The sequence below is a fragment of the Laccaria bicolor genome, genomic scaffold, assembly GCF_000143565.1.
Source record: "Laccaria bicolor S238N-H82 LACBIscaffold_7 genomic scaffold, whole genome shotgun sequence".
NCBI lineage: Eukaryota > Fungi > Basidiomycota > Agaricomycetes > Agaricales > Hydnangiaceae > Laccaria > Laccaria bicolor.
Window position 1 is genome coordinate 598,403 of NW_001889878.1, and position 24,796 is coordinate 623,198.

A 24,796-nucleotide genomic window follows, 5' to 3' on the forward strand; every position below is an offset into this window, starting at 1 on the left:
TTCTCATTTCATAAAAAACCTGGGCAGTGTCCAAAAAGTTGTGCAGGCACTTGCCCAAATTTATCATAAAAGTGGTAGGTACCACTCACTGGAGACACGAAGTCCACCAGTAATCTTCGGAGGCACGCCGTAAAATGCTGGGGTGAAGAAAATGTCGACGCCGCCCGTGGACATCCTGTTGATGAAATCCGTGAGGCAACAAAAGGCATCACACCATCTGGATCGATAACGGCGGCATTTGAACGGAAGGGGAAAGGGAAAATTACTTATTCACATCATCAGCACACCCAAACGGAAACTAGGTATTTCTTTAACTCACCATGGGGGAGAATGGTACTGAAAAAATGAAACAGGGCCAAGATAGTCCATTGGGTAGCTGAGAGTTCACAGCCCTTGAATATCCTCAAGGATTGTGGGTTCCAGAGCTTGATGAAGACTGGACGCCCGGAGTACTGGCTCCCGTCGCCAAGTACCTCTGCATGAGATGTCAAGTTGGTGTTTGTGAAGACTCGAAATCGGGTTGCTAGAATTCTCCAGGTCAGTTGGCATGACGGTATATAAGATGTAGTCTCACCTGCTTCAAGGAACACCCAGGGACACTCAGCTTTGCTACTGACACGTGGTCTTCTCCCAACCATAAGGCCTATGTTGCGGTTACTGTCCACCTCAAGCAAGATGGCATTCTGCTTTCGATGCTCCTCGACATTGTCGAGGTCCCTCGCTCGCATTCTGGCTTGAACCTGGCAAAGGTGTTTGCAACTATCCTGGAAGACTTCAAAATTTCAGACAAGGTAAGCAGGGTTCTTATATCACAGAATTCAAACATACCTTCCTTCCAGATCCTCAGCATCACATGCGACAACACGTCCAATAATGGCACGATGATCCTCAAGCTTTCGAAGCTCGCTCCCGCCTTTCCTGGTGAATCCAACTTGATTCGATGCTTCAACCATGTCCTCAGCCTTGTCGCAAAGACCGCCATTCATGTGTTTGACGTCCCCGAAGTTAATAAGGATGAAGTCTTGGACAACGCAACCGCTGAGCTGCTGGAACTGGCAAAAAACCTCGATATTGAGGAGCTTGAGGCTCAGGAAGCACGATTGGATGGCGATGGCGACAGCAATAATGAAGGTGGGCAGGCGGACAGCACAGATGGATGGATTGACGAGCGCCTTGAGCTATCGGATGTCGAGCGTGAGGAACTGGATGACAGTGTCCTCCCAGTTCAGCTGCTACTAGTCAAGGTACATTCAGTTTTTGTATCGGAAATGGATAGACGAAGACTTACCAGAATTCTACAGCTGCGTAAGTTCTCCTACACAATTATAAACTCCACCACTCTGCTGTTGCCGAAGTGGTTTTCGACATTGAAAGACCTGGGTCTGGATGAATGTGCGATGCCCCGAGATGTTTCAACACATTGGAACTCGACCTATGACATGTTAAAGTTTGCAATTGACTATCGAAAGGCGATTGACAGACTTACTGGTGACAAGAACCTTGGTCTTCGGCAATACAAGCTTGATGACGATGAGTGGGAGATCACGCAACAGTTGTCTTCGTTGTTGATGGTGAGCTGACATCAACAATCCATGGGACAGCTTACTAATCTTTTCACAGATATTCAAAGATGCGACGTTGTTCTTTTCGCGCTCGACGCCCAACATCCCCACTGTCCTTCCAGCCATGGACCACATCGATGAGTGGCTGACGACTGCCTCTGTCAACTCAAAGCTTCCCACATCCATCCGCGCAGCTGCCAGTCTGTCCAAAAAAACCCTAAACCACTACTATGAACATTCCGATTGCTCCAAGGTCTATTGCATCACAATGGGTATGTATTTCGGTTCTATGTATCTATTTATTCATACATTAACTTTCCTTAAACTAGTTCTTGATCCATGTTGTAAACTAGAATACTTCAAAACGGCGAAATGGGAGAAAGAATGGATCGACGAAGCAGAACAGCTCACCAGGCAGGAGTACATCAACTCCTACAGGGATCTGGAAGTTGAAACTTCAGAACCGAGCATGGTTCTTGCTGCTCAGGCTGAGAAGCGGGTAAGTGCTTCCTGATCAGAATCGATAATACTAAACCCAGTTCCAGAGCACCTCGACATCAACCAACATGTTTGACTCTCTTCCTGCGTTCTCAGGAACCGTGTCTTTCACCAACCTTGACGAACTTTCGCAATACCTTTCTGAAGACATTGTTTCGATGAAACCACATGAGACACTTGCATGGTGGGCATCCAAGAAGACGGTCTACCCTCGCCTCTCCCGCATGGCGCTTGACTATCTTTCTATCCCTGGTGCATAATTTATCTGTTAAACACAGACTGTGACATTACTGATGTACTCGATAGCTACCTCCACTGACATTGAACATGTTTTAGCCATGGCTGTATACTTTTGTCTCATCTCTGCAACCGCATGTCTGCTCAAACAACCCGTTCGCTCATGTGTCTCCAGGCTTGAAGCCTTCTTGGCTACGTCAAGAATAAAGATGTACTTTCTGTTACACGGCTGCCGGAGACTGATGGTGAGGATGATGAGGACTTGGAAGATGGATGGGATCATATTGATGTGTAAAGTATTTTCAAACTGTCGTACATGTTGTTCTCGTAGATTATGACCTGTCAGACCCATTGGACCCGCACAACCCGCGCAACCCATGTAAGACCCATGCAACCCGTGTACAAACCCACACCCGCACCCCAACCCGGCTCTTGGGTAGGGGTATTTGCAGGTGCAGGTACAGGTCACACATTAGCACCCGCGGGTTACCCGTGGTGATCACTAAGATTCTGGAGGCCACTTGGACTCCAGGTGGAGTCCATGTGGAGTCCAGATGGATTTTTTACATAAAGTAGGTGAGGTCTTTTCCAAATGGAGTCCAGATGGAATTATGGAGTCCATGTGAACTCCATCTGGAATCTGTGGGGGAGGATTAAGTACACTTAATTACTGTGAATGATGCTCCAATCTCACAAGGGGGCTTTGTGATACAGTAGCCTACTACTTACCGATAATTGTATTTACTCATATTTGTCTTCTTGTATATTGTTGTGCCAAGGCTAACCAATATACTTACTTGCAACTTCCATATCATTTACATGTGGAGCAGGTCACTCTTATTATCTACGGCTAGGCAGCCATACACCTCCCCTGCAGGATACCAGAGCCCTATGCCAGGTGACAGCGTCCCCCATCCTGGGTCACTGGATCTTGTAGGCATGGCCATGATGCCTGTGACTGCTCCACATGTTCTCTCTCATGTACCATGAATCTTCTCTGCCACCATCTCTTGCTCATGCCTCCATTGAGAAGCCTTGAACAACCCTACAGTTTCACACTGATATTGAAGGAACCAAACTGGACCTCCTAGGACGAGTCATGTGTGGTCCATGGAACTGGTTCAGACTGATCCAGACCAGTTTTTTGCATGTAATTCATTGTACCAATATAAACCATTTGTATCTCAACTATTATTACTCTAAAAAATAAATGGGTTATATAACATATCAAGGCATGTAAATACCCATTATTCTACCAATTTGTAAGAAATTTGGTGAAGATTTAACATAGCTATGACTTAAACTGAATTACATCTCCTAAAGACTTGGGCAAAGTATAATGTGGCAACTGCAAATTATTTGATGCATATCATGCATTGATAGATGGTGAGCATATTTTCATACTTATAGTTTCAATATCCAAAAATTTAATCAAGCAAAATGATGAAAATTTGAGTGAGTTAGAATTAAAGTCATTCTGGTACAAGTTGTGCAAACAAGTATTTGTACCAAAATGGATTTGCTTATATCTTTCTCAGTTCTTAACCATTTTTGATGAACTAAAAACCCAATCAAAGGTGAAAAAATGTGGTTACCAGGGTATGTAGTCACATGACCATTTAACCAGTTGCAACTGATTGAAACTGCTCTTTGAACAGTTTTAAAAGATTTTTGAAATGAGGCAACTGGCAACCAGAATAACCCCAAATTTGGGCAACTGCAACCGAAAAAAAGACCAGTCCATGGTTCAATTCAGTTTGGTCCTACAGTTTTTTTGGTCCTATGGACTGAACCTTTAAACACTACTTGACAAGCAAAAAAACAAGAAACTGTCACCACTTCATCATATGAGGCTGAATATGTTACCACATTTGAAGTGTCCAAAGAAGCAATCTGACTATGTACCCTATTGGATAGAATCAGTCACACTCATACAAATTCCACAACCATACTTTGTGACAACAACACTGCTGTAAATCTCTCTGAAGACCCACTACTACCTGACTGAGTAAAACATACTGACATAAAATACCATTTCATGTGAAAACATGTCCAAGCAGCAGAACTCTCACTTTTCTATATAAACACACATGACATGATCACCAATTTATTTATGAAGGCTCTCAAACCCAAGAAATTCTCCTGATTCCAGAGATTTTTTGGTCTCAAGTAAACCAAAATTCCATCTGAGAAGGAGTGTTATGATAATCACAACACTATGGACAAGTGGTTACTATTTTCTTTTATTTCCTTTAGCTCTCCTTTCCTTTATCTACTAGTTACATCAGTGGCTCTTTATCTTGCATAGCTTACCTCAGTAGCACCAGGGCACCTCAGTCAGATATATGGAGACTGAGGTGAGCCACTTTGTCTCTTACTTGCAACATTGTCACTCACAGTACCTAGTTTCTTATGTTGTCATCTAGGTACACATACTCTGATACAGTCTGTTATACTGAGACTGAGTTCCTTACATTGGCAACTAGGGTCTAGATTCAACATTGAGATTGGTGATGAAAATAGTAAAATAGGTAAATGTGAAGAATAAGGCAGTACTGTACCATTTTGATCAGTTCAGCAGGCCATGTTATGTGTTGCCTGCCTGCTTCTGAATTTGGCACATGGGAGAATGTCCATTACATTAATTTTTTTTTTGGAAGATAGGGGAGAATGGCCATGTAACTTATCCATTTCACAAGCCTGGCTAGGTACTACATTTCAATATTTTAAGGTTTTGACTCAAAAAGCACTACACAATAGTTCAATACCAGGAGATTTTTTTGTGATTTCTAAATGTTAAATAAACTTGGCACTTGGCCAAAATGACCATTACCCCTGTTACATTTTGATGATTTGGGAGGGGACATTATGTGTTATTGCTGAATTGACTGAAATAATACAGTAGTATATAAAAAGATAGAAAAGTATACAGAAAGTTGTGAACTGCCACATTAGGTAGGATCCACTAGTCATTGTAGAACTGGTGAGTGAAGGTGTGAGGACCCACAAAGGAGTCACAGCTTGAAGCTGTGACAGTCCAACATAGTTCATGTTCCAACTTCCAGGTGCAGTTCCATGGAGGTTGTTGCACTGATAAGATTTGCCTCCCACACTAAGTAGCTCAGGGTTTGACAACTATAGCTCTTGGTAAGGCTTTTTGAGTCAAACTCATAGAGCTAGCATAGGTTTAAAATAGATATATTCCCCATGTCAAACACAAGGCATTGATACAATGCACAAGGTGAATGATATAATACATGAATGAAGTAAGCCTATGTGTGTAGATGGGTGCATATACTATTGGTGGTCAGATGTCGGAATGGCATATAGATAGTGATATGATATGAAACTAACCTGTTACAAGAATAATAAAGGTAAATAGAAGTAGTTTCAATATATGAGTTGAACCAACAAGGAACCATTCTGTACAAAATTGGTTGTTTAACATTTTTTAGAAGCAGAAAGGCCCAAGGCAAAATATGAGTAGCACATGGAAGTTGCAGGATGTCCATAGTTACTATTTGTTAGTCAAAGCTATGATGATGGTCAATAGCTTTGCAATTGCTTTATGCTTTCATATTAATATAATGCTGCATAAAGTGCATTTCCTGCTCTCCTCCCCCTATCTGAATAAATGCCTATTCTCTATCAGCAGCTTTGCAATTGACTTATGACGTCCATATAATGCTGCCTGAAGTGCATTTCTACAAAATTCTCTCTGTTCATTTACATCTGCCCCACTCTCTATCAAGAGCTTTATAATTCCCTCATGGCCTTGATGAGATGCTGCTTGAAGTGCAGTACTATAGAATCCTCCCTGCACATTTACATCTGCCCCATTCTCTATCAGCAGCTTTGCAATCACCTCGTGGCCTGTATATGATGCTGCCTGGAGTGCATTTCCATATCCTCCTCCCTGTACATTTACATCTGCCCCATTCTCTAATAGCAGCTTCACAATTGCCTCATGGCCTCTCAATGATGCTGCCTGGAGTGCATTTCCATATCTTCCACTCTGTGCATTTACATCTGCCCCCTTCTCTATCAGCAGTCTTGCAATTGCCTCATGGCCTTATATGATGCTGTCTGGAGTGCAGTTCCATATAATCCTCTCTGCACATTTACATCTGCCCCTTTCTCTATCAGCAGCTTCACAATTGCCTCATGGCCTCTCAATGATGCTGCCTGGAGTGCATTTCCATATCTTCCACTCTGTGCATTTACATCTGCCCCCTTCTCTATCAGCAGTCTTGCAATTGCCTCATGGCCTGTATATGATGCTGTCTGGAGTGCAGTTCCATAAAATCCTCTCTTGCACATTTAAATCTGCCCCTTTCTCTATCAGCAGCTTCATAATTGCCTCATGGCCTCTCAATGATGCTGCCTGGAGTGCATTTCCATACTCTCCTCCCTGCACATTCACATCTATCCCCTTCTCTATCAGCAGCTTTACAATTGCCTCATGGCCTGCACATGATGCTGCCTGAAGTGCATTTCCATATTCTACTTGCTGTGTATTTACATTTGCCTCCTCCTCCATCATTGGCCTTGTAACTGTTTCATATGATGCCTGGTGTGCATCTTCATATCCTCCTCCCTGTGCATTCACATCTGCCCCCTTCTCCATCAGCAGCTCCACAATTACCTTATGGCCTCTTAATGATGCTGCCTGGAGTGCATTTCCATATCTTCCTCCCTGTGCATTTACATCTGCCCCCCTCTCTGACAGCAGCTTTGCAATGGTGAAATGACCTTTAGATGCTGCTGCCTGGAGTGCATTCCCATATCTTCCTTTTCTTGCACTTATATCTGCTCCTCTTTCTAGCAAACCTTGTGTTGCTTCAATCAATCCAGCCAGTGATGCATAATATAGTGGTTCAGCAATCTCATCCTGCAGCTTTCCTGAAGTAATATAGTCATTGTCATCGATATTGCAAAGTTGAACCCAGTTTGCAAAAGCAAGGTTTTCTTCTGTCAGAAGCTTCATCATCAATGCCAATACCAAAGATGACTGAGAATCATTCTTGTCACAGGAATGTGCATGTGTCACCCAATATTCTGCAGCATAGGCAGCAAGAGGAGAGGATACCTCTAAATTCATATACAGTGCCTCAGATTTATTGAATTGTAACAGATAGGCCAGACAGATTTGAGATATGATAGTGTGTGATAGCCCCTCATTAAAACTGAATTCTCTGACTTGCTTGACAGCATGATCTTGAATATACTGAGATATGAGATATTCCTTAACAGAAAAGTGAGAAAGCTTAACAAAACCTATTAATAGTCAGTGCTTATTTCAAGGTAGTACTATCCTGAACCCCACCATCTGATTTTATAATAAAACTAGAACATATTTTCAAGACATCCTTAACTTCTTGAAGTTCATTTTCAGATCTATACTCTGGTCCATTCACAGCAGAAAGATCAACAGCAGCAGTTGTAGCTAGCTCCTCCAGTGTCAATGGACGGACAGCAAAACATAGCCATTGTAAAAATGTCTTGGCATAACTATGATCTTTTTCTTTGATTTCCAATAAGATTTGATCATATGTTTTATCCAAACCCTGGGGTAGATCAGCTAGCTGCTGAATCAAATCAGTTTTGGTCCGGCACTCTTTGAGCTCATTCAGCTGTAATGCAACCCAACAAAACCTAAAATTTTATTTAAGTTATTTTGTCATTCAAATGTTGATAAAAAACATACATTCCATCTGCTTGTTTCATCAATGTCAACTTTATTTGCTCTTGAGTGTCAAAACTCCATTTTTGCAAGTCAGAGTCATGTTCAAGCTGATAGTCAAGATAGGCTACAAGATCATGATTCTCAGATTCCTCAACTAAGTCAAGATATTGATAAAACTTGGGTTTGTCCTCAATCTCCTGTTCTGGGCGACTAGTAACTATCAAGTGAAGCCCAAGATTTATATCTTTCTCTTGGATAAAAGCCTGAATCCAATCAAGAAGCTTTTCTCTTTCAGCACATTCATCAAGGGCATCCAGAATAATAAATGTTGAGCTAAAGCCAATAAGAATTCTGTGAAGAGTATTCTGCAGATCATCCAGAGTTGGCTCCTGATGGCCATCACCACAGCGAGCATACAGATTCACTAAGACTTTAGGCACTCCACCCTTACATTTCAGAGAGAATTGCCAGATGAGTGATCGTATCAGTTTATCATGCAGCTGGAAATCTTTCTGTGAGTCTCTTCCATCAAAAAAGAAGTATGCAGTAGCAAGATTGAATCTTTGAAGAAGATTGTGAATTATTGCTGAGCTGTGTAAAGAAAAATCAACCCAATGTTTTAGAAATGTTTTAGAAATATTGAAATTCTCAACCTTAAAATGGTTTTCCCAGAGCCAGCTGGATAGATGGTCAATAACATATAGATTTACAAATCTTGACAAAAAACTTACATTTTCCCTTGACCCAGAGAAATCCAGGTTGATCCAGCCACCCAGAAAATTTATTTCCATTCAGAAACCATAGACAGGTGTCTGGCTGACTCTCCAAAGCTCCATATGCAGCATTGTAGTTAATAGACTCCTTGGGTGGAGAAAGCCATTTATAAATCTCCTTTGCTGTAACAGAAAAATTAAGTCAATTATACATTTTGAATAAGAACCTCCAATAATACCCAGTAGTACATCTTTAACCATGTCAAGTGTGATATGAATCTTTGGGTCCACACCTACCAACCAAAAATAACATTAAAATGAATATGATGTTTTTCTTACTACTTACCTTGATTGATGGTACCTATTAAACTATAAGTAAAAAGAATAAAATGTGATGATTCAAACAAAACAAACCATAGTTGGGAGCTGTGTTCACATTTTGAGCTGAAATATTGTTTATGATTTCAGCTTGAAAGTTTGTTGAGAACTCTGCATGTTCCATGGACCATCAGATTCTGAACTATGTGTGTAAGTGTACTGACCAGCAGGCATTGATTCTTCATTCAAAGGAGAAGAAATGATTGGAGAGATAGGCAAGTCAGAAATTGGAGGATCTACACAGAGTTATCAGAAATAGAGTATAGAGATTTGGAGCAAGCATGGACCTGTCAAGACAGAAGAAGAGTGTTGCAATAAATGAACAGCTCCTTGCATAGAACCTTCAACCATATCAGCTGTAAGATCAGAATTGACAAAGGTAAATATCAACTTTATAGCAAACAGATTGAGGGGTATCTTACAGGCAACAGTCATTTTGGTGTCCACTGACAGTAAAGAGGCAGGCAGGTGAGGACTCAAGAAATCTATATCAGTGTTACAAATGATGAATGATAGAAGTTTGGGGTTAATGCAGACCAGTGGAGATATGTAAAACTTGTTGCAAGCACTCAGCCACTCCTCAGTCAGTGACTTCAACCTGATCACCTGCTTATTTGATTTCAATGAGTGATTGATATTGACCTTGGGGCAGGAAGATTGAAAAAAGTATCTTACTAGTGACTGGCATGGCTATGTTGGCCACACAGATGGTCAAAGGTGGAGTTATCAAGGTAGGCGGGGCAGAGCTGGGGCGAGCTATATTGATATTTATCTGGTAGCATGATATCATGAACTCTAACCTCAAACCGCCACGGTGTGGGCAGTCAGCGATCATGACTTCATCAGGCAATTCCTCAAACTTGGGTTTCAAACTATTTTCGCAGGGGTCGTTAGAATCAGACATGGTGGTTCAGAAGAGAGTATTGATGCTGTGCGGTGCCAATCTTCGAAATGTGTAACAGACTGTTTCACAGAATCAGCTGACAGGCCTGAACAAGGTCTCGTTCTGAGAGGTTAAGTGGTTTGGCTGCAAAAGATGGCAGTCAACAGAGAAGTGTGGCACAGAAGCAAAACAATGCACCACCCATCCTTTCAAGGCACTCCCCCATCTATACACTCATCGTCTTGGTGACTACAAAGAGCAAGCTGATTCCTGGAGGAGGCCTGAAGAACTGCCAGTTTTGTCTTTGTTCGACCAGTGTCAATGCGGGTCCAAGGCCACTTCCAATCTCCAAATGCATGGTTTAACCCAGTCGAACATCTCTCATTGAACAGGTTTTCATCACGAGTCGCGCAATGTTTCCCCTCTGGGTCATTCAGCAACTGTCGCCTGGACATCCTAACCCGACCTCCCACTGCTGCCCGAGATGGAAACGAAACCCCAAGACCACCTTCATCAATGTGCTCTCGATGTAGAGAGAGTGGGAAGCTGCTGAGATTCAAAGGCGAAGGGTTATTGTATGGGCTCTCACCATCCTTGCAAGAATGTCTGGGTGCATCGGTTCTGAGTGAGTTCCCCTTCCACTGGATTTGCTCCCCTTTCTACCTTACCTTATCATCCTGTGCAGCAACAAAACTTGCAGCAGTCCCCCGCATGCTCCCACTAGTCTATCTTTTCTCGATCTCCTTCCTATATGCTGATAATTCTCTCCCAGTTCTAGTCCTTGTAACATCAATGTAACATCGTTCACGAGCATTGTGCTTCTGGAACCTACAGGACCCCCCCCCCCAATCCAAAATGATCCACTGGTTTCTAGTGGCACAACAATCAGACTGGATGCTTACATGGTAAACAGGCTTGCAATCGGAGCACTTCCATCAGGACACGAGAGGTAAAGTTCGAGCATCTCAAAGGCGACCAGGAGGGGAGTATTGAATCAGCGAAAGATGGCACTACTGTAGCATTTCAATCAATTCGACGGTCACACGTCACGGGGCCCTTCAAGTTGCTGAAATGTCACGGTGGTCATGCAGATTTCCGTAAGGTGTTGAATTCATCTGGTGGTCATATGACAAATGTCAAAAAATTTCGTCGCCTGCGGCACTAAATGGTCGAAAATTTGCCCAAATTTTCGGCTTGTCATGGCGAATTTCTGAGGTTGTCGAAACCAAAATTTCGACAGGCTTGTCACGCGTCACGGGCCCTGTCGAATTGAACGAAATGCTACAGTAATAGGCCATTTGAACTGATGGGGATCTCTTCAGTCGGAAGGATTCAATCTTGATGCTGGCCATTGGTAATCCAGCAGGTCAGAAGGAAGGCGACAGTTGGAACTTGGAAGTATGGGGAGCAGCCTAATCTTACATGCCCGCTACATAAGTAGTGGGTCTTAGCCTGCAGCTCTCAAGGGCTCCACCGTGGGAAACGTTACGGTTGTTTGTAGCTCTCTTGCACATGTTTGGATTCTGCTTTCGTCATCGTCCTGGGCCAGCCCTCCCACGGTGGAATACTTTACGTCTGTTTGTACGTCTGCATCGCTTTTGTCATCGTCCAGCCAGAGAAAGAGACGACGTTGGCGAACGGTCGCAAAAATCACTTTTAAAAAAAGTTCATTTCTTTTTAATCTAATCGCCGGAGCGCGCCCGTAGGCCCGCTACAGTGGTTGCAGCTCTCAAGGGACGTTGGCTGTGAAGAGCGAACCGCGCAAGCGGTTCGGCGACGAGCAGCCAACAAAGGATCCCAGAATCACTTTTTAAGAAGAGAAAAAAAACAGTTACTTTTTATGTAAACGCCGTAGCGGGCTTTGCGCCCGTAGGCGCGCTACGGTGATTATTGTTTTATTTATCCACTGTCACAAATGTCTTCCCTGCCCTTCGCATTGCCTTTGTTTCGTTGTGCCTTGTTCTTGGTTCTTGACGACGGATTTTGGCGTTGAGAGTGACAGATATAAAAATTTGTTTTAGGCCTCTTGGAATCTGGATGTACACAACTTGGAGAAGATAATTTTCATCACGTGTGACCATGATCAGTGCTATCGCAGCACGAAAAGCTGCTCAAGCAGAGCTTCAAAAGGTTCCCGATACACCTCACATAGAGGAGCAGGTAGCTCCTCCGCCTCAGGGGACACCAAGGCCAAACCCGAAACGAAAGGCGCCTTTGCAGGATGCAAAACCTTCAAAGAAAAAGCGAGTGAAGAAAGAAAAAGGGAAGCAAGCGGAACTGCCGAAGGAGAGGTATTTCACAAAACAGAAGGATGATTTCAAGGAGCAGGAAGATATGATTGTCGTTGGTTCGGATGATGACGATGAAAATGTGGACGAGCTGTCTCAAGACTCGGACTTGGAGCCAGGACCATCCCTCGTTCCGTCCAAAACAAGGCGCAAATGGTCCCCGAGTCGTATGGTGGAAGATTCCTCAGACGAAGACTCGGCTGAAGTGTCTGCTGGCCCCAAACTCGATCTGTCGCCTTTCTTCCCTAGATCAGCTCGAAAACTTGTCGTCTTTGATGAAAATCGGATTCTGTCGACTTTTCAACCAACAACGGACCAGAACACGTTCGTTCTCACAGCTGAGGAGGTCTCCGCTTTGGACTCGTCATCTCAGAATGTGGGTGGAACTATCCTCATCGTGACACCAGCAGATTCCCTCTGCATTCTCGGAGCGTGTCTCTTGACGGTCATTCATGGTTCCATCTCCTTGTGCTGCTCTACACTGCAATCATCCAACACTGTGCACCGGATATACGCGCCCAGGTCCTCGCCGCTTCCTATCATCAGACATGCTGCCGGTGGAGGATCAATAGCGGATTCTGTTCAATTCCCCCACCGTCTCGTTGAGTTCCCTCGCAATTCGGCTATCATCTTGCTCAGAGAGCTGCCCACGGGCGTGGAAGGCCTAGGTCAAATTTGCCGTTCTTTCGAGGGTGTGTTTGAGCCCTCGAAATGGCAAAAGGGTAAGGCAGAAGCCCCATTCGACATCCCAGGGCTGTATATGGTGAGTTGTTCATTCTTTTGACTTGCCAACATCCATTTTCAACGCATTATGTAGGTCACTCACCAGACGAAAGACATACAGCCCTTCACACTGTCACCATCATGGGAACAGGCATTGGCGGATGTTTCTTCATCAGTGGAGTCCCCTTTAGCGGGAACATACCTCGTCAAAGGCCCAAAGAACTCAGGAAAGAGCACCTTTTGTCGGACACTCTTGAATCGGCTTTTGACAGTGTAATTGCCTTCACTTCTCTTTTAATAACTGCCAATGCCTTTTTTTAAGATTTGAACGCGTCGCTTACCTCGAGTGCGATATTGGCCAGTCAGAATTCACTCCAGGCGGCATGGTAGCCTTGAACGTTATTTCGGAACATCAATTTGGTACGCATATACATCGATTTACACACAAGATCCGCTTAAGGTCGAGTATAAGGTCCTCCATTCACCCATCAAACCCTCCCAAACCAAGCCCACTACATGGGCGCCACCACTCCGCGTTCCTCTCCATCTCATTACCTCGACTCCGTTGCAGCCCTCCTCCAATTCTACCGATTGAATGTTCAAAGCCCCAGCGTCGACTACGACGACCCAGGATCGCGCATCACCGACTCAATCCCACTCATCGTCAACTCCATGGGGTGGGTCAAAGGCCTTGGCGCGGATCTGACTCAAAAAATTGAGGACTTGCTTTTACCCACAGACGTCTTTGATATTCAGCCCTCCTTGGCTAGTGAGCACTATGGTTATTCGGGGGCGCCTCCAACCCCCATACCCAACGCACGGAACCAGTACCAGGCGTATCACGGGGGCGCGATTGCAGATGAAGGCGATTCAAAAGTACACATTGTGCAGGGTATACCCTCTTCGACGTTGATCCCTGGATTCACAGCCGCGGACCATAGAGCCATGTCCATCCTATCGTACTTCCACGCAGTGTTTCCCCAGAATGGGGTGCCTGGAGAAGTGAACCAAGTTACTGTTCGGGGCTGGGACACTGCCAAGCCGCTGTGCGCTATCCCGGCCTACGAGGTTGATGCCAGTGTGGCTTTGGATAAGGTTGTGCTGACGGGCGCGGGGAGCGAAGATGTCGCTCCGCAGGAGGTTGGGCGTGTGCTCAATGGTGCTATTGTGGGCGTTGTGAAGTGTGAACCTGGGACATTGGGTGACTATGGGGATACAAGTATAAATGGGGGGGATACGGAAGGGAAGACAATTGGTATTCCATATACCCGACATTTCACCCCTCCTTCGCCTTCATCGTCAACCTGTGTTGGGTTGGCGCTCATACGCGCTGTGGCTCCTCATCTCGTGGACTGTGAACCCCCTTCTCCTCCCTCTTCTTCACCAGCAAAACCGCTTCTCCACGTTCTGACGCCGCTTCCGCCTGCACTCCTCTCTGGGGCGCGGGTGTTCGTTAAGGGTGAGATGGAGCTACCCATTTGGGGCATGTTAGACTTTAGGAGCAGTAATGAGGGTGATGTGGCTGGTGTTGAGCGAGTCAAGGTGCCGTACCTCCAGTGGGGGAGGGGTGGAGAAGGGGTGGCTGGGGCGGACAAGAGGAGGGTGAGGAGGAATTTGATGCGAAGGTCGCAGATGTGAGGATTCGTCAGGTAATAGAGCATATTTATCTAGACTAGGTCTCTAATCCTTTGGTAGATCTTCGAATAAATTGGTAACTCATCTGCCTTGAAAAAATTAAGCTCGTCGAAAACAAGGTAGGTGTAAGGTTTTATCTAGCCGATGCAAATGTCAACATGACGGTGTATTTTTGGTAATTGCTACTAAAATGTACAGTAAGTGCTTGTGAGATATTGTGGATACAACTTTTAATGAAGGATAAGATGTTTTACAACTACAAAAACCTGAAAAAGCTTGGCGACCATAAGAAGAATCTTCGACAGAGACACCTTTCCTCAGACAGCCTCAGTCGACTGGCCGTCTTGTGAGGAGGTAGAGGGATGACTGAACACAACGCATTAGCAAGCATATATAAATATTGTGGACTCAATGCAGAGCTCAGAAAATTTGCACCTACCGCCACTTGATTGGACTGTCATCTCCATTATATATAGAGGTATCATAGAGCAGGCCTCCAGCTTGAGCGCCAAGGATTGGAGCAATTATGGGTGCCCAAATCCAATATTGTCTATAAGGAACAACAAGGTCATCAATTATCTTAGATGAAAGGCGAAGGGGAGTAGAGTAGGAGGAAACTGAGATATCGAGATGCTGGAGCATACAGAAAATCTCCCAATGATGGCAAAAAGATGCCTGCTTTTGCTCAGAACAATTGCAGCGTACCTGCGATAGTTGAAAACGGCCTTTCCGTAGCCTGCCATAGCAAGGAACAAGCGCGGTCCAAAGTCTCTCGCTGGGTTGACGGCATAACCTTTAAATTAAATTAAACACCAAACAAATATAGAGGGAAACAGTGTAGTGACCTGTTTGCATGCCGAGCGATGCCCCAAGACCAATGAACAAAATAAACAGGGCAAATGGTAGGAGCCCATTTGTGAGTGCGCCATTATGCTTATCGTTGAGAGCCAAGAACACGATGAAAAGGACGGCGGTGGCTAAAAACTCTGAAAAGAAACATGATGCTTGTGTCATGTACGGCAGCTATATTTGTCCAACAAGATATTCATCAGACAAGTTGCGGTGCAGAGACAAAAGGCACTTACAGCAAATGTCGCAAAGAGAGAAGCAGTGGCTTGCGTGCGGATGTGCCCTCCCTCGAAAATATCAATTGCATGGAAATAATTTGCGTACACCAGCGCTGCACCAACAAACCCACCCAACGCCTGGGCGAAAATATAGCCTACAGAACGACAATGAGATCGTTGCGCCACAACCTCAAGAAGCAACAGCCTTGGACGTACCGGGTACTTCACGCCAGGGAAACCCGCGGTACGTCGCCATTGCAATTGTAATCTATAGTTGGCGACGTGAGATGAGACCGATAGCAAAGGAGCGGACTAATTGATACACTTACTGCGGGGTTTATGTGTCCTCCAGATATGCCAGCGCTGACCCAGGCACCCGTAGCGATACCGATTGCCCATCCGAAATTGATCGAAAGAAACGACTACGAAACCTCTGAGAATCTCAAGGCATTACCAAGGGAGTTGGAGTACTTACACCTCGTTCGGAGGCTGAGACGCTTGGATTTGTCGAGAGGACAACCTGGCAAGCAGTCCCCGCGCCAAAGATAACCAAGAGTGCCACACCAACAAATTCGGCCATGACTTTGCGGATTGCACATTTGTGGTGAGAGATGGTTAACTTCATGATGAGACTGAGGAGATTGGAAAGCGGAGGTAGGAGTGCTTGACGCACTTGACTCAAACCTCATCTGTTATTTGGGGCTTTTCCAGAGTGGAGTCTATCAAGCGCTGGCATGTTCGCGATGTCAAACACTATCCACAACATGGGAGTTCCAATTCGTTCACGGACATGAAACCCATAATCCCGTGCAGAGGCGTATTCCATTACAAAGGTGTAATGCACGGATGACCAGTAAAACGCGCCACCTTCCCTACACGGTAATCATGTAAAAATTCTGAAGTGAGGCGCGACAAAGAAGCTTGCGTTCTAGAGTGATGCAAAGTTATATATTGCAGCGTAACCATCGCTCCGAAGACGGGGAGATGATATTTTTCCGCTCGATGATCCTTCTTATTTTTCGATCATGATTCCGAGAATAGACTTCGAGAGGACGAGCACACCTCCATGACAGCTGGCAACGTGGCCGAGATGAAATATTTTCGGTGCGCGAGAACGAAAAGATGTTGGCGTTGGATCATAGATGACGGAGAGAGCGTCACTTCAACCTTAAATGAACTTGGAGCCTCCAAAAACAACAAAGGCAAACAGGGTCGTTGGAGAGCACAAATCGAGTTCTGTCTTCATCAAGCTTTGCCTTACAGAGACGGGTTGGCATTATAAAGATACAAGAGATTCATCTTTGCCCAAAGCCTAGGCAAGTTGTTGGATTCCGAGCTTGTCAAGTAATCATCATCTCCGAGCTCTGAGTAGCTATTTTTGAGCCTACGCGGAGCAAACGCAAAGAGACATTTCAGTGACAATCGGGGGCAGTTTACCCAGTGCGCGATGGTGGCAAAGACGTCTCCTTGGTGGCCGCTTGACGAGTAGGGGGATGAAGATTCGATCAGGGAGATCGCATAAGACTGGAAGTACGGGCCACCCTCGCCATTGTCGTTCAGTTCGGGGATGGCGAAAATCCACGACACTCCGGTGGTCATCGCGCCACGAATGATTTTGTCATTACTGCGAGTCCGTCGGTGCGAATCTATGCCCTCAAGATAATTTGGTCACCCTACCTCCTTCGCACATGCCAACATTCCAAAGGCTGCTTGCGGAATGTGTCCTGAGAGCACCTCTGCCGTTGCGGGTCCCCTTACTTCTCAAGCGAAGAATGGGTGATCTTTTATCTTATGAAACCATTACCACTCAGAACTTCTCTACGGAAACGGTAATAATGAGTAAAAGCAACGGCGAAAAGACACAAACGGCAATTGTCACCTTACTTGCTATATCATTTAGAATAGTCGTAAAGCCAATAGAATTGAAAAGAGTTCGTAGAATGTGGTATTTATGCCGGCGGAGAGTTGGTGGTCCACATCTTTGTTAGCTCCCGGGTCAGGCGATGCTAAGAAGCGCGTCTAAGCACGGGCGGCTCGCAGCTATTGGCACTGAGAACAGACACACCAAATCTTGAACAAGCATACTCGCCTTTCTTGAAACATTCCCGTAGGAAACAAAGATGACTATGCCAGCAAAGATTGTGCCAAACTCCTGGAAAGCGGGATCCAATGACGTCCGGCGGTTAGATGGAGTTCACCCAGATAAAAGTTGGTCGTCCTGCGACGAGACTAGTTGAGCCTGTTTATCTTCAGTTTATCCCCTATCCACTTCCGGGTCAAGCATCGAATTCGGGTGATTATGTAAGCTACTGCACTTGAGTCAACTGCTCAACCGTTCCTCATCTCTCTCATCTCAAAAATGGCGCGCGGCAAACGCAAAGTTGACGTTGAAGTTGAAGGTGACGCTGTGGAAGGGTCAAGCACAGCTGAAATTGCAGAGCCTACGCCGAAACGAACGCGTCGAGTTATCAAGAAGAGCGTGGAGTCGGACCCTCCTGAACCTCGTGTCCAACGACCCCGGAGAGCTGCAGCAAAGAAAAACACTGGCGAGGCCACAACGCCTCCTGATGAACCACCGACGAAAAAAACTCGTGTGCGAAAATCAAAGGCTTCGCAGCCGCAACCAGACGCTGAAGCGGGGCCTAGCTCAGCCGCAGGCCCCAGCTCAAGCCAGGCTCCCCCGTCGAAGAAGAAGAAGGCACCTGCTTCATCTGCGCCGGAAGGCCGTGGTGCAACATTTTTGGCTAGCTGCCCGCAGAACATCCAGGATCGAGTGGGGAGGGTCATGACACAAAGGTGTGAAATATCTACCTCCTGTTCATGTTTCAGGTCTCGAATATTGAGTGATAGGTTCTTTATGATTGAAAGAAGAAGGAATGGTGACGAGTTACAAGAGGAGTTCAGCGTGCTTGGGTCAACCGGCAATGTCAGTTTGTCTTCTGCGGCTCTCTTACCTTCTGTCGTTCATAATCTACCAGGTTTATACGGTCACAATTGGGCGAAAACCCAAATGCAATTGCCCTGATACGATCAGGGGGAATCATTGCAAACATATTATGTTTGTTTTCTTGAAAGGTGATCTGGTTTGTTAAGTGTTCATTGACGCGTCTGATGTTGAATGGCTCTCAGTTCTACAAGTTCCACAAACTTCAAATCTATGGTACCAGAAGTAAGCTTTTGTTCCGATATCAGTGTGATATCTTTTATCGTAATCGAAGGGGTTTATTGACAAGCGAGCTCGAGACCATTTTCGCCAGGGCACCTCTTGCCCCGAACGACGTTACAAATCCTCGTCTACGGGAGGCGTACGACCGCGCTCTCGGCAGACCCTCAACTTCCACCGCCCCAGCCGCTGCCCCCGAGTCCCCCACCGGGAAGAAACGTATTCCCGGTCCAGAAGACGACTGCCCCATCTGTTACGATGGAATGGAAGGCGCCGCTGAGGCATCTCTCGTATTCTGTGACGAGTGTGGGAATGCATTGCATCAAGAGTGCTTTGAGCAGTGTAGGTTTTTCGAGTGTCACTTTTCCCTTTCACTGACTTTCATGATACAGGGCGCCAGACGAGCCAGAACAAGGGCAAGGAGTTGACTTGTGTTTGGTGTCGATCCCCCTGGGCTACTCCAGCTGTACGTCAGCCGAAGCCGACCTCTTCATCTCCTTCAAAAAGGAAGGGGCCCTATCTCAATCTCGGAATCATGTAACTATTTGCGTAGTCGTGGCACAATGTAATTTTCTCTTGATAAAGAGACAATCACGCCATTTAGTTTATTTCCCAAACCTCTCCCTTTCACTTTTGCCGGCGGTTGCGGAATATGGGTAAACCAAGGCTGTCCTAGATGTATTCCTTGTTCTTGTGCTGGTTGATGGACTGTTGTAGATTTTGGTATAAATGCCTTGCTGTCATCACTTTGTCATGTCTGAAGAATAAGATGGGATAAATCATAAAATCATAACACCTAAGATGTAGCAGCTGAGGTATATCTACATGCTACTACTAGTCTATGGAATTGCACAAACGTCATCGTCAAGTATCCGAACGTGTAGACAATATCTCCTTCGAGATAAGTATCCGGTTTGCCAGAGCTGTCAAATTTGCATCTGCCACAACAACTTCCGGTGCATAATCAACATTGAAGACTTGTTTGATGGCCGCACAAATCCTCTTCGCTTGATGTTCGGACCAGAAACTGAAGTCATCTGGGTCACGGTCCTCCAGCTCCACCTCAAGATCGGCCTGTCCATCTGGAGGCAGCTCGTGGAGATTGGTGGGGCTGGGTGTGGGTGATACTTTACAGGAGAAGGGGATCAAAGATGGGTCAGAATCCAAGCAAAGGGGTACGATGCGCATCAGAGAGTTTCGGACGGAGGAAAAGGTCATGTCAGAAGGCTTGTCAACTGTTGATGAAGCGTGAGTTTGTGAAACCTTGTGAGTTGAGAAGGAGACCGACCAAAGATTTCCAAAGGTCCATCCATACTCATGACGTTGTATTTCCCATCATGGTGATAACGGACCTGTAAGAAGGGTTTCAGTCGCTATGACTGCACATGCGGTTAAGTTGTCACCTCGTAATGCCCAACCAACCAAGGTAGTGTATTCCCTTTGAAGGTAACTACACCATTTTCTGACTCCAAGTGCTTGCTCGGGACCCTCTTCAATCCCAAAGGCACATCGCCATCCCATTCCTCGCCATGAACAGGAAGCCACATCCCCATTGAAGATGTTTTGGTGACAGTGTTCGATTTATTGGCCCCGACCTAAGTAGCAAGATGAGGAAGATAGAAATAACTCGGAAGGAATGAAAACCTACCCTGTAAAGTCCAATCCAATCCTTGCGCGAGTGCTTGTGAGGAGCTTGCCATTTGATGGTTATGGGTTCACCAAGATGGAAAGTGCGTTCGCCAGTTAAAGAGCTTGGGGAGATGGATACATGGTACTTGGATGAGTCATAAGCAGATATGTCGTTGGACACACGCCTGCACGTCAATGAAAGCGTAAGTATACAAAATGAAAAACGATGATAGACCGCGCACGTGATGACCAATCTCTCCCTAGATTGCTGCAGCAGCACCTTGGTCTCCTGCACAACTTCTGAAATTCTTGGGCCAGCTGAATGATCTTTACAATGAGAAGATCGTCATGCAACAAATTTCACAGCTGCGCTCACACTTTGCGAGGAAGTCTTCAACAGCATCAGCCGTCTCCTCGAATACTTTGTCAAAGGTTCCTTTGACTTCCCTCGCAACCCGCTTGAGCTCGGGAGCGTGCTTTCCAGCACGAGACTCTAGTATGCGTACGTTCTTGCTCGCGACGTTTTTGATGACTTTGACAAATCCTGCATCCTTACGAAGGGAGTCTCCATAGAGTTTCCGCATATGCGGGCTAAGACCACATCAGAAAACGTGACCAAAGGTAGCACAAGACGCACTTTTCCACACTGCTCAAGAACCACCAGTTGGCGAGATGCCGAATGACCGCAAGGGAGAGAACCAATTTGCTCCCGCTGATGAGTGCCAAACCAAACCATGCTGCACCCCCCATTGCCTCGGGGTTGTTCAAATATCTAGGGATGTCAAGTTGGTGTCGAGATTGCTAAGTTGAATGCACTAACCGGTATATTCCTGTGTACTCTAGATGCGTGGGGAACTCCTCCATGAAGAAATCGCCGAAGAACCATCCTGAAGTATCATTAGCACTCCCTTCTCTGAACATCAACGTTAGCAAGTACCGAATACTCCAAGAACCTCAAACGACTCCATGGAAGCCCAGACGTGCAAGCCAACGAGAAGCTAGTAAATTGTTCAGTAAGAAATCCTTCTATTGAGGGGATAATGTGACGCACAGCACCCAAAGTGTGGCGGAGAAGTTCATTGCCGACAGTCCAATCATGTGGCAAAGAGTATGACTTCCATACAACGCCTACACAGGACACTAAGGGAACGCATGACTGAGTGCTACCATGAGACAGTGACAGGAACAAACCATATGTCATGCACATGCTCAAATTGTAAATTGCCTTCCAGTTGGTGAACGCTTCAACGATTGCCCCGCCTCCACCGTCATTTTGCGAGTAATGATAGTTCTTCATGAAATGCCGAACCAAGAATTTCGTCTTACTCTGGGCTTGAAGTATCAACCCCAGACCAACGTAGTGGATCATGCACCATGCGAGCGCATGCAAGAAGTGAAGTGCAAGCATGGTACGGGCAGAAAGGGTGGGTAGGAAAGAGATCATCAAGGCGTAGGCAATTATCAAAACGAGCATCGCATCGGTCGATCTGGTCAACCAAATCAGCGGAAACCGAGAGTTGAGCCACAACGAGATTTACCGAAGCAGGTCCAGGTTACGCAAAACAACAACATCCCGTCGGAAATATTTGTTCAAAAGATCGTGCTGCGACGTTGCGGATTTCCTTGGAGAGCTAATCAAGCTTCTTGTATTAGGATCCATTTCAATGTCGCCGTTAGAGCTGGCATTAGATGGTTGAGATACATGTCTGGAGATTTTCTTGTAAGAAGCTGCAACAGCTCTTGTGTTCGGACCCATATCAACATCGCCGTTGAAGCTGGCATTAGATAGTTGAGACACATGTCCCGACATCTTGGTGAAAGGAGTTGCAGATTTCGCATTAGACGAGTTAGTATTAGCGGTTGTAGGAACGATTTCCTCCTCAACCTCCGTCTCGAGATCCGTTTCTGTGGCGGTATCGCCCTCAGTCGCTGCGGGAGTCACTAGTTCAAGCTCAGCAGGAGTGGCTATAGCTGATGGGATGCTGCTTGAGCTAGCAGTGCTGTTTGCATGTTTGCGCATGGTAGATGGGAACAACGGGGTGCGCTTCGCAATAGCCTTAGGTTTGCCATACATGCGTTTAATATCTGGTGACGATATTATGAATATAGTACGATGGTTGGCAGGAAGCGCACTCACGTGGATTTTCAAAGAAGACGAGGAATGCGAACTGCGCAGCGTGCGCCGCCAGGCTAACAAACAGGACGGCATAGCTCCCAGCAATAAGCGACAGGCCGTAGTACCCAGCGTACCCTGCAAGGCAAGAAAATAAGAGAACTGCTAAGAATATGGAAATCCTTCCGCTTACCGACGGAATACATGGGGTGCGGTGCAAGCTCAAAAACACCATCAAAGACCAAATTGCCGCGTTGGAAGAATACGTCACCCCAATACCAGCCGTAATCTTTTACGACGTTGTGCGCCTCCGTCTTGACCCAAAGATTGAATGCGATAAGAAGGAAACCACCCAACCATCTACGGAGAATTAGAAGTGCAAGCTTAAAAGATAATCTAAATTTACCTCATTATATGCACCACGACGGAGAGGCCCTCGGGCACACGGAAGCAGGAGAACGCAAACATGCAATACGATAAGAAATCACTTTTTGAAGTCAGCATCGTTTATATGCTGCTATGATGAAACCCACTTGACGAGAATGACATCCACAGCTTGACGAAACAGCAGCCAAGTGTTGTATTCCAAAGGGAGATCCTGGAATAGTGGTCGTAAGACCACTTCATCCCTGAAAAATGAATCACTTACATCGAAGGAATAGTCCTTTCCCATTTTGTCGGCAAGTTGTTTCCGTATCCAGTTCCTCACGGCAGGGCGACGCTTTTCATCCAGCCATCCAAGCCTCTGGACCTCCCTAACAATCCACTTTTTCTTGCTCTGCTTGGTAAGGACCCAGCCAAGACCGGCATCATACGCACCGCGCCAGAACGCAAAGTAGAAGAGGAAAAAAATCTGGCTAGCCCTTCGTGGCAAGATGAAGAATAGAACGAGTTGGAATCCGAGCAAAGTAAGGTTGAGGAGGTCAAGGTGACTTTTCTTGTAACGGGGGTTGAAAAGGGTCGTGATCACATCATGTGTCGTTGGTACTCGAAAAACTTTTGCACGCAAGTCAGAATAGTTGGATACCATAGATATTTTCACCAACCTTCGCCGCCCGGTGTTTTGCCCCATACAACATCCTGTTTGGTAGGTTCTGGCGTATTGTGTAGTTCGCTTTCCGTTTCATCATTTGCTTGTGGCTTGCGCTGACGCAGGAAGCTCTGCGAACTGGTCATAATCTTGGTAGCCTCTACGCTTTGACGGGGGAGAAGAAAAGAAGAAAAAACACGAGGGTAAGGCGAAAACTTTGAATTGCCCCTGAGTTCCGTGGCAGCACGCGATTTGGTTGACACGTATCTACATACGTAAATCATCATCACCAAGATCATCATCTCCGAGTCCAGCTCCTACGCTCCAATTCCTCCCCGAGGCCCCCCATTCTCTGGAAGCAGAATGCCACCAGGTTCAACCCGCACCTATATTCTTGACGACCTTGGAGAACTTTGAGCAAACTTTGAGTTAGAACTTGGATCATGAGCCAAGATTCAAAAATTAAGTGACTTTCTGCGAAATCTCTTCCCTTGCCCTATCTGTGGGTCCCAGATGTCTGGTCGTGCAGTTGCGGTGTTACTATATGCCTTTGTCTTGTGCTCTCCACATTTCCGCGGCCATGGGATTTGGGTGTGGCCCACCAAACTTCTTTTTTGGACTACTCTATCTTCGGGGCTAAGCGCTTTGGTCCAATTAGGATTGACAAGAGGGGATTGAAGGCCCTAGTATAACTCGAGCAACATCCACACCGCACAGTCTAGGCATCCTGATCCCCGCCGTTAACACACCCTCAGAGATCTTTGCCTTGCCTGAACACACCTGTGGCTTCCTCGCCTGCATATCTGGTTGAGGAGGGTGATATTTCAGAATCGCCTTGATGACGGTATCTGCTTTGAACCCTCCCTCCTTGATGCAGGTACTGATCCCCAAGTTGATTATCGAGACCATCACGTCTTCATGGCTCTCTAACTCCTGTTCTGTGGAGATCTTATCTCTCATTCTATGATATCTCTTTCCTCGTTTAGATTACAGTAGCGACTTCCTTGCCTTCCACGATCGCATATGAACAGTATCGTCCAGTTGTCGGAAGCGACAACCGATCTGCCTTCATACCAGCACAGAAAGTCTGGTCCCCATTCTCTTCGGAATCGGAAGACCTCTACTTGGCAAATGTGTTCCGATTGCCGAAGTAGTCCATGGGCACCTCATCGTCATCTATTACTTCATTCA

General features: G+C 45.8%; 4 protein-coding genes across 4 annotated transcripts; 2 read left to right on the forward strand and 2 right to left on the reverse strand.

Annotated features, from left to right (window-relative positions):
- Window positions 1–12,036: 12,036 nt before the first annotated feature.
- LACBIDRAFT_317098 (uncharacterized protein) lies at window positions 12,037–14,606 on the forward strand (the record flags this gene model as incomplete). The annotated part of the gene is made up of 4 exons (XM_001878743.1): window positions 12,037–13,008; window positions 13,063–13,241; window positions 13,291–13,388; window positions 13,441–14,606. 4 exons carry the CDS (start codon window positions 12,037–12,039, stop codon window positions 14,604–14,606), a joined length of 2,415 nt encoding a protein of 804 aa, XP_001878778.1.
- A 432-nt stretch (window positions 14,607–15,038) lies between these two features.
- On the reverse strand, window positions 15,039–16,295 carry LACBIDRAFT_247946 (uncharacterized protein; the record flags this gene model as incomplete). The annotated part of the gene is made up of 7 exons (XM_001878964.1): window positions 15,039–15,153; window positions 15,309–15,396; window positions 15,449–15,626; window positions 15,689–15,825; window positions 15,887–15,938; window positions 16,000–16,092; window positions 16,167–16,295. 7 exons carry the CDS (start codon window positions 16,293–16,295, stop codon window positions 15,039–15,041), a joined length of 792 nt encoding a protein of 263 aa, XP_001878999.1.
- Window positions 16,296–18,029: 1,734 nt separating this feature from the next.
- LACBIDRAFT_317100 (uncharacterized protein) lies at window positions 18,030–19,374 on the forward strand (the record flags this gene model as incomplete). Its single annotated transcript, XM_001878744.1, has 6 exons — window positions 18,030–18,466; window positions 18,521–18,596; window positions 18,649–18,745; window positions 18,800–18,839; window positions 18,889–19,175; window positions 19,226–19,374. 6 exons carry the CDS (start codon window positions 18,030–18,032, stop codon window positions 19,372–19,374), a joined length of 1,086 nt encoding a protein of 361 aa, XP_001878779.1.
- A 323-nt stretch (window positions 19,375–19,697) lies between these two features.
- LACBIDRAFT_247989 (uncharacterized protein) lies at window positions 19,698–23,751 on the reverse strand (the record flags this gene model as incomplete). Its single annotated transcript, XM_001878965.1, has 20 exons — window positions 19,698–19,883; window positions 19,962–20,068; window positions 20,122–20,185; window positions 20,237–20,428; window positions 20,482–20,647; window positions 20,705–20,780; window positions 20,827–20,938; window positions 20,984–21,053; window positions 21,100–21,234; window positions 21,283–21,349; window positions 21,400–21,460; window positions 21,514–21,602; window positions 21,654–21,949; window positions 22,001–22,199; window positions 22,600–22,713; window positions 22,769–22,958; window positions 22,999–23,062; window positions 23,109–23,173; window positions 23,225–23,571; window positions 23,622–23,751. 20 exons carry the CDS (start codon window positions 23,749–23,751, stop codon window positions 19,698–19,700), a joined length of 2,730 nt encoding a protein of 909 aa, XP_001879000.1.
- Between the last annotated feature and the right edge of the window lie 1,045 nt (window positions 23,752–24,796).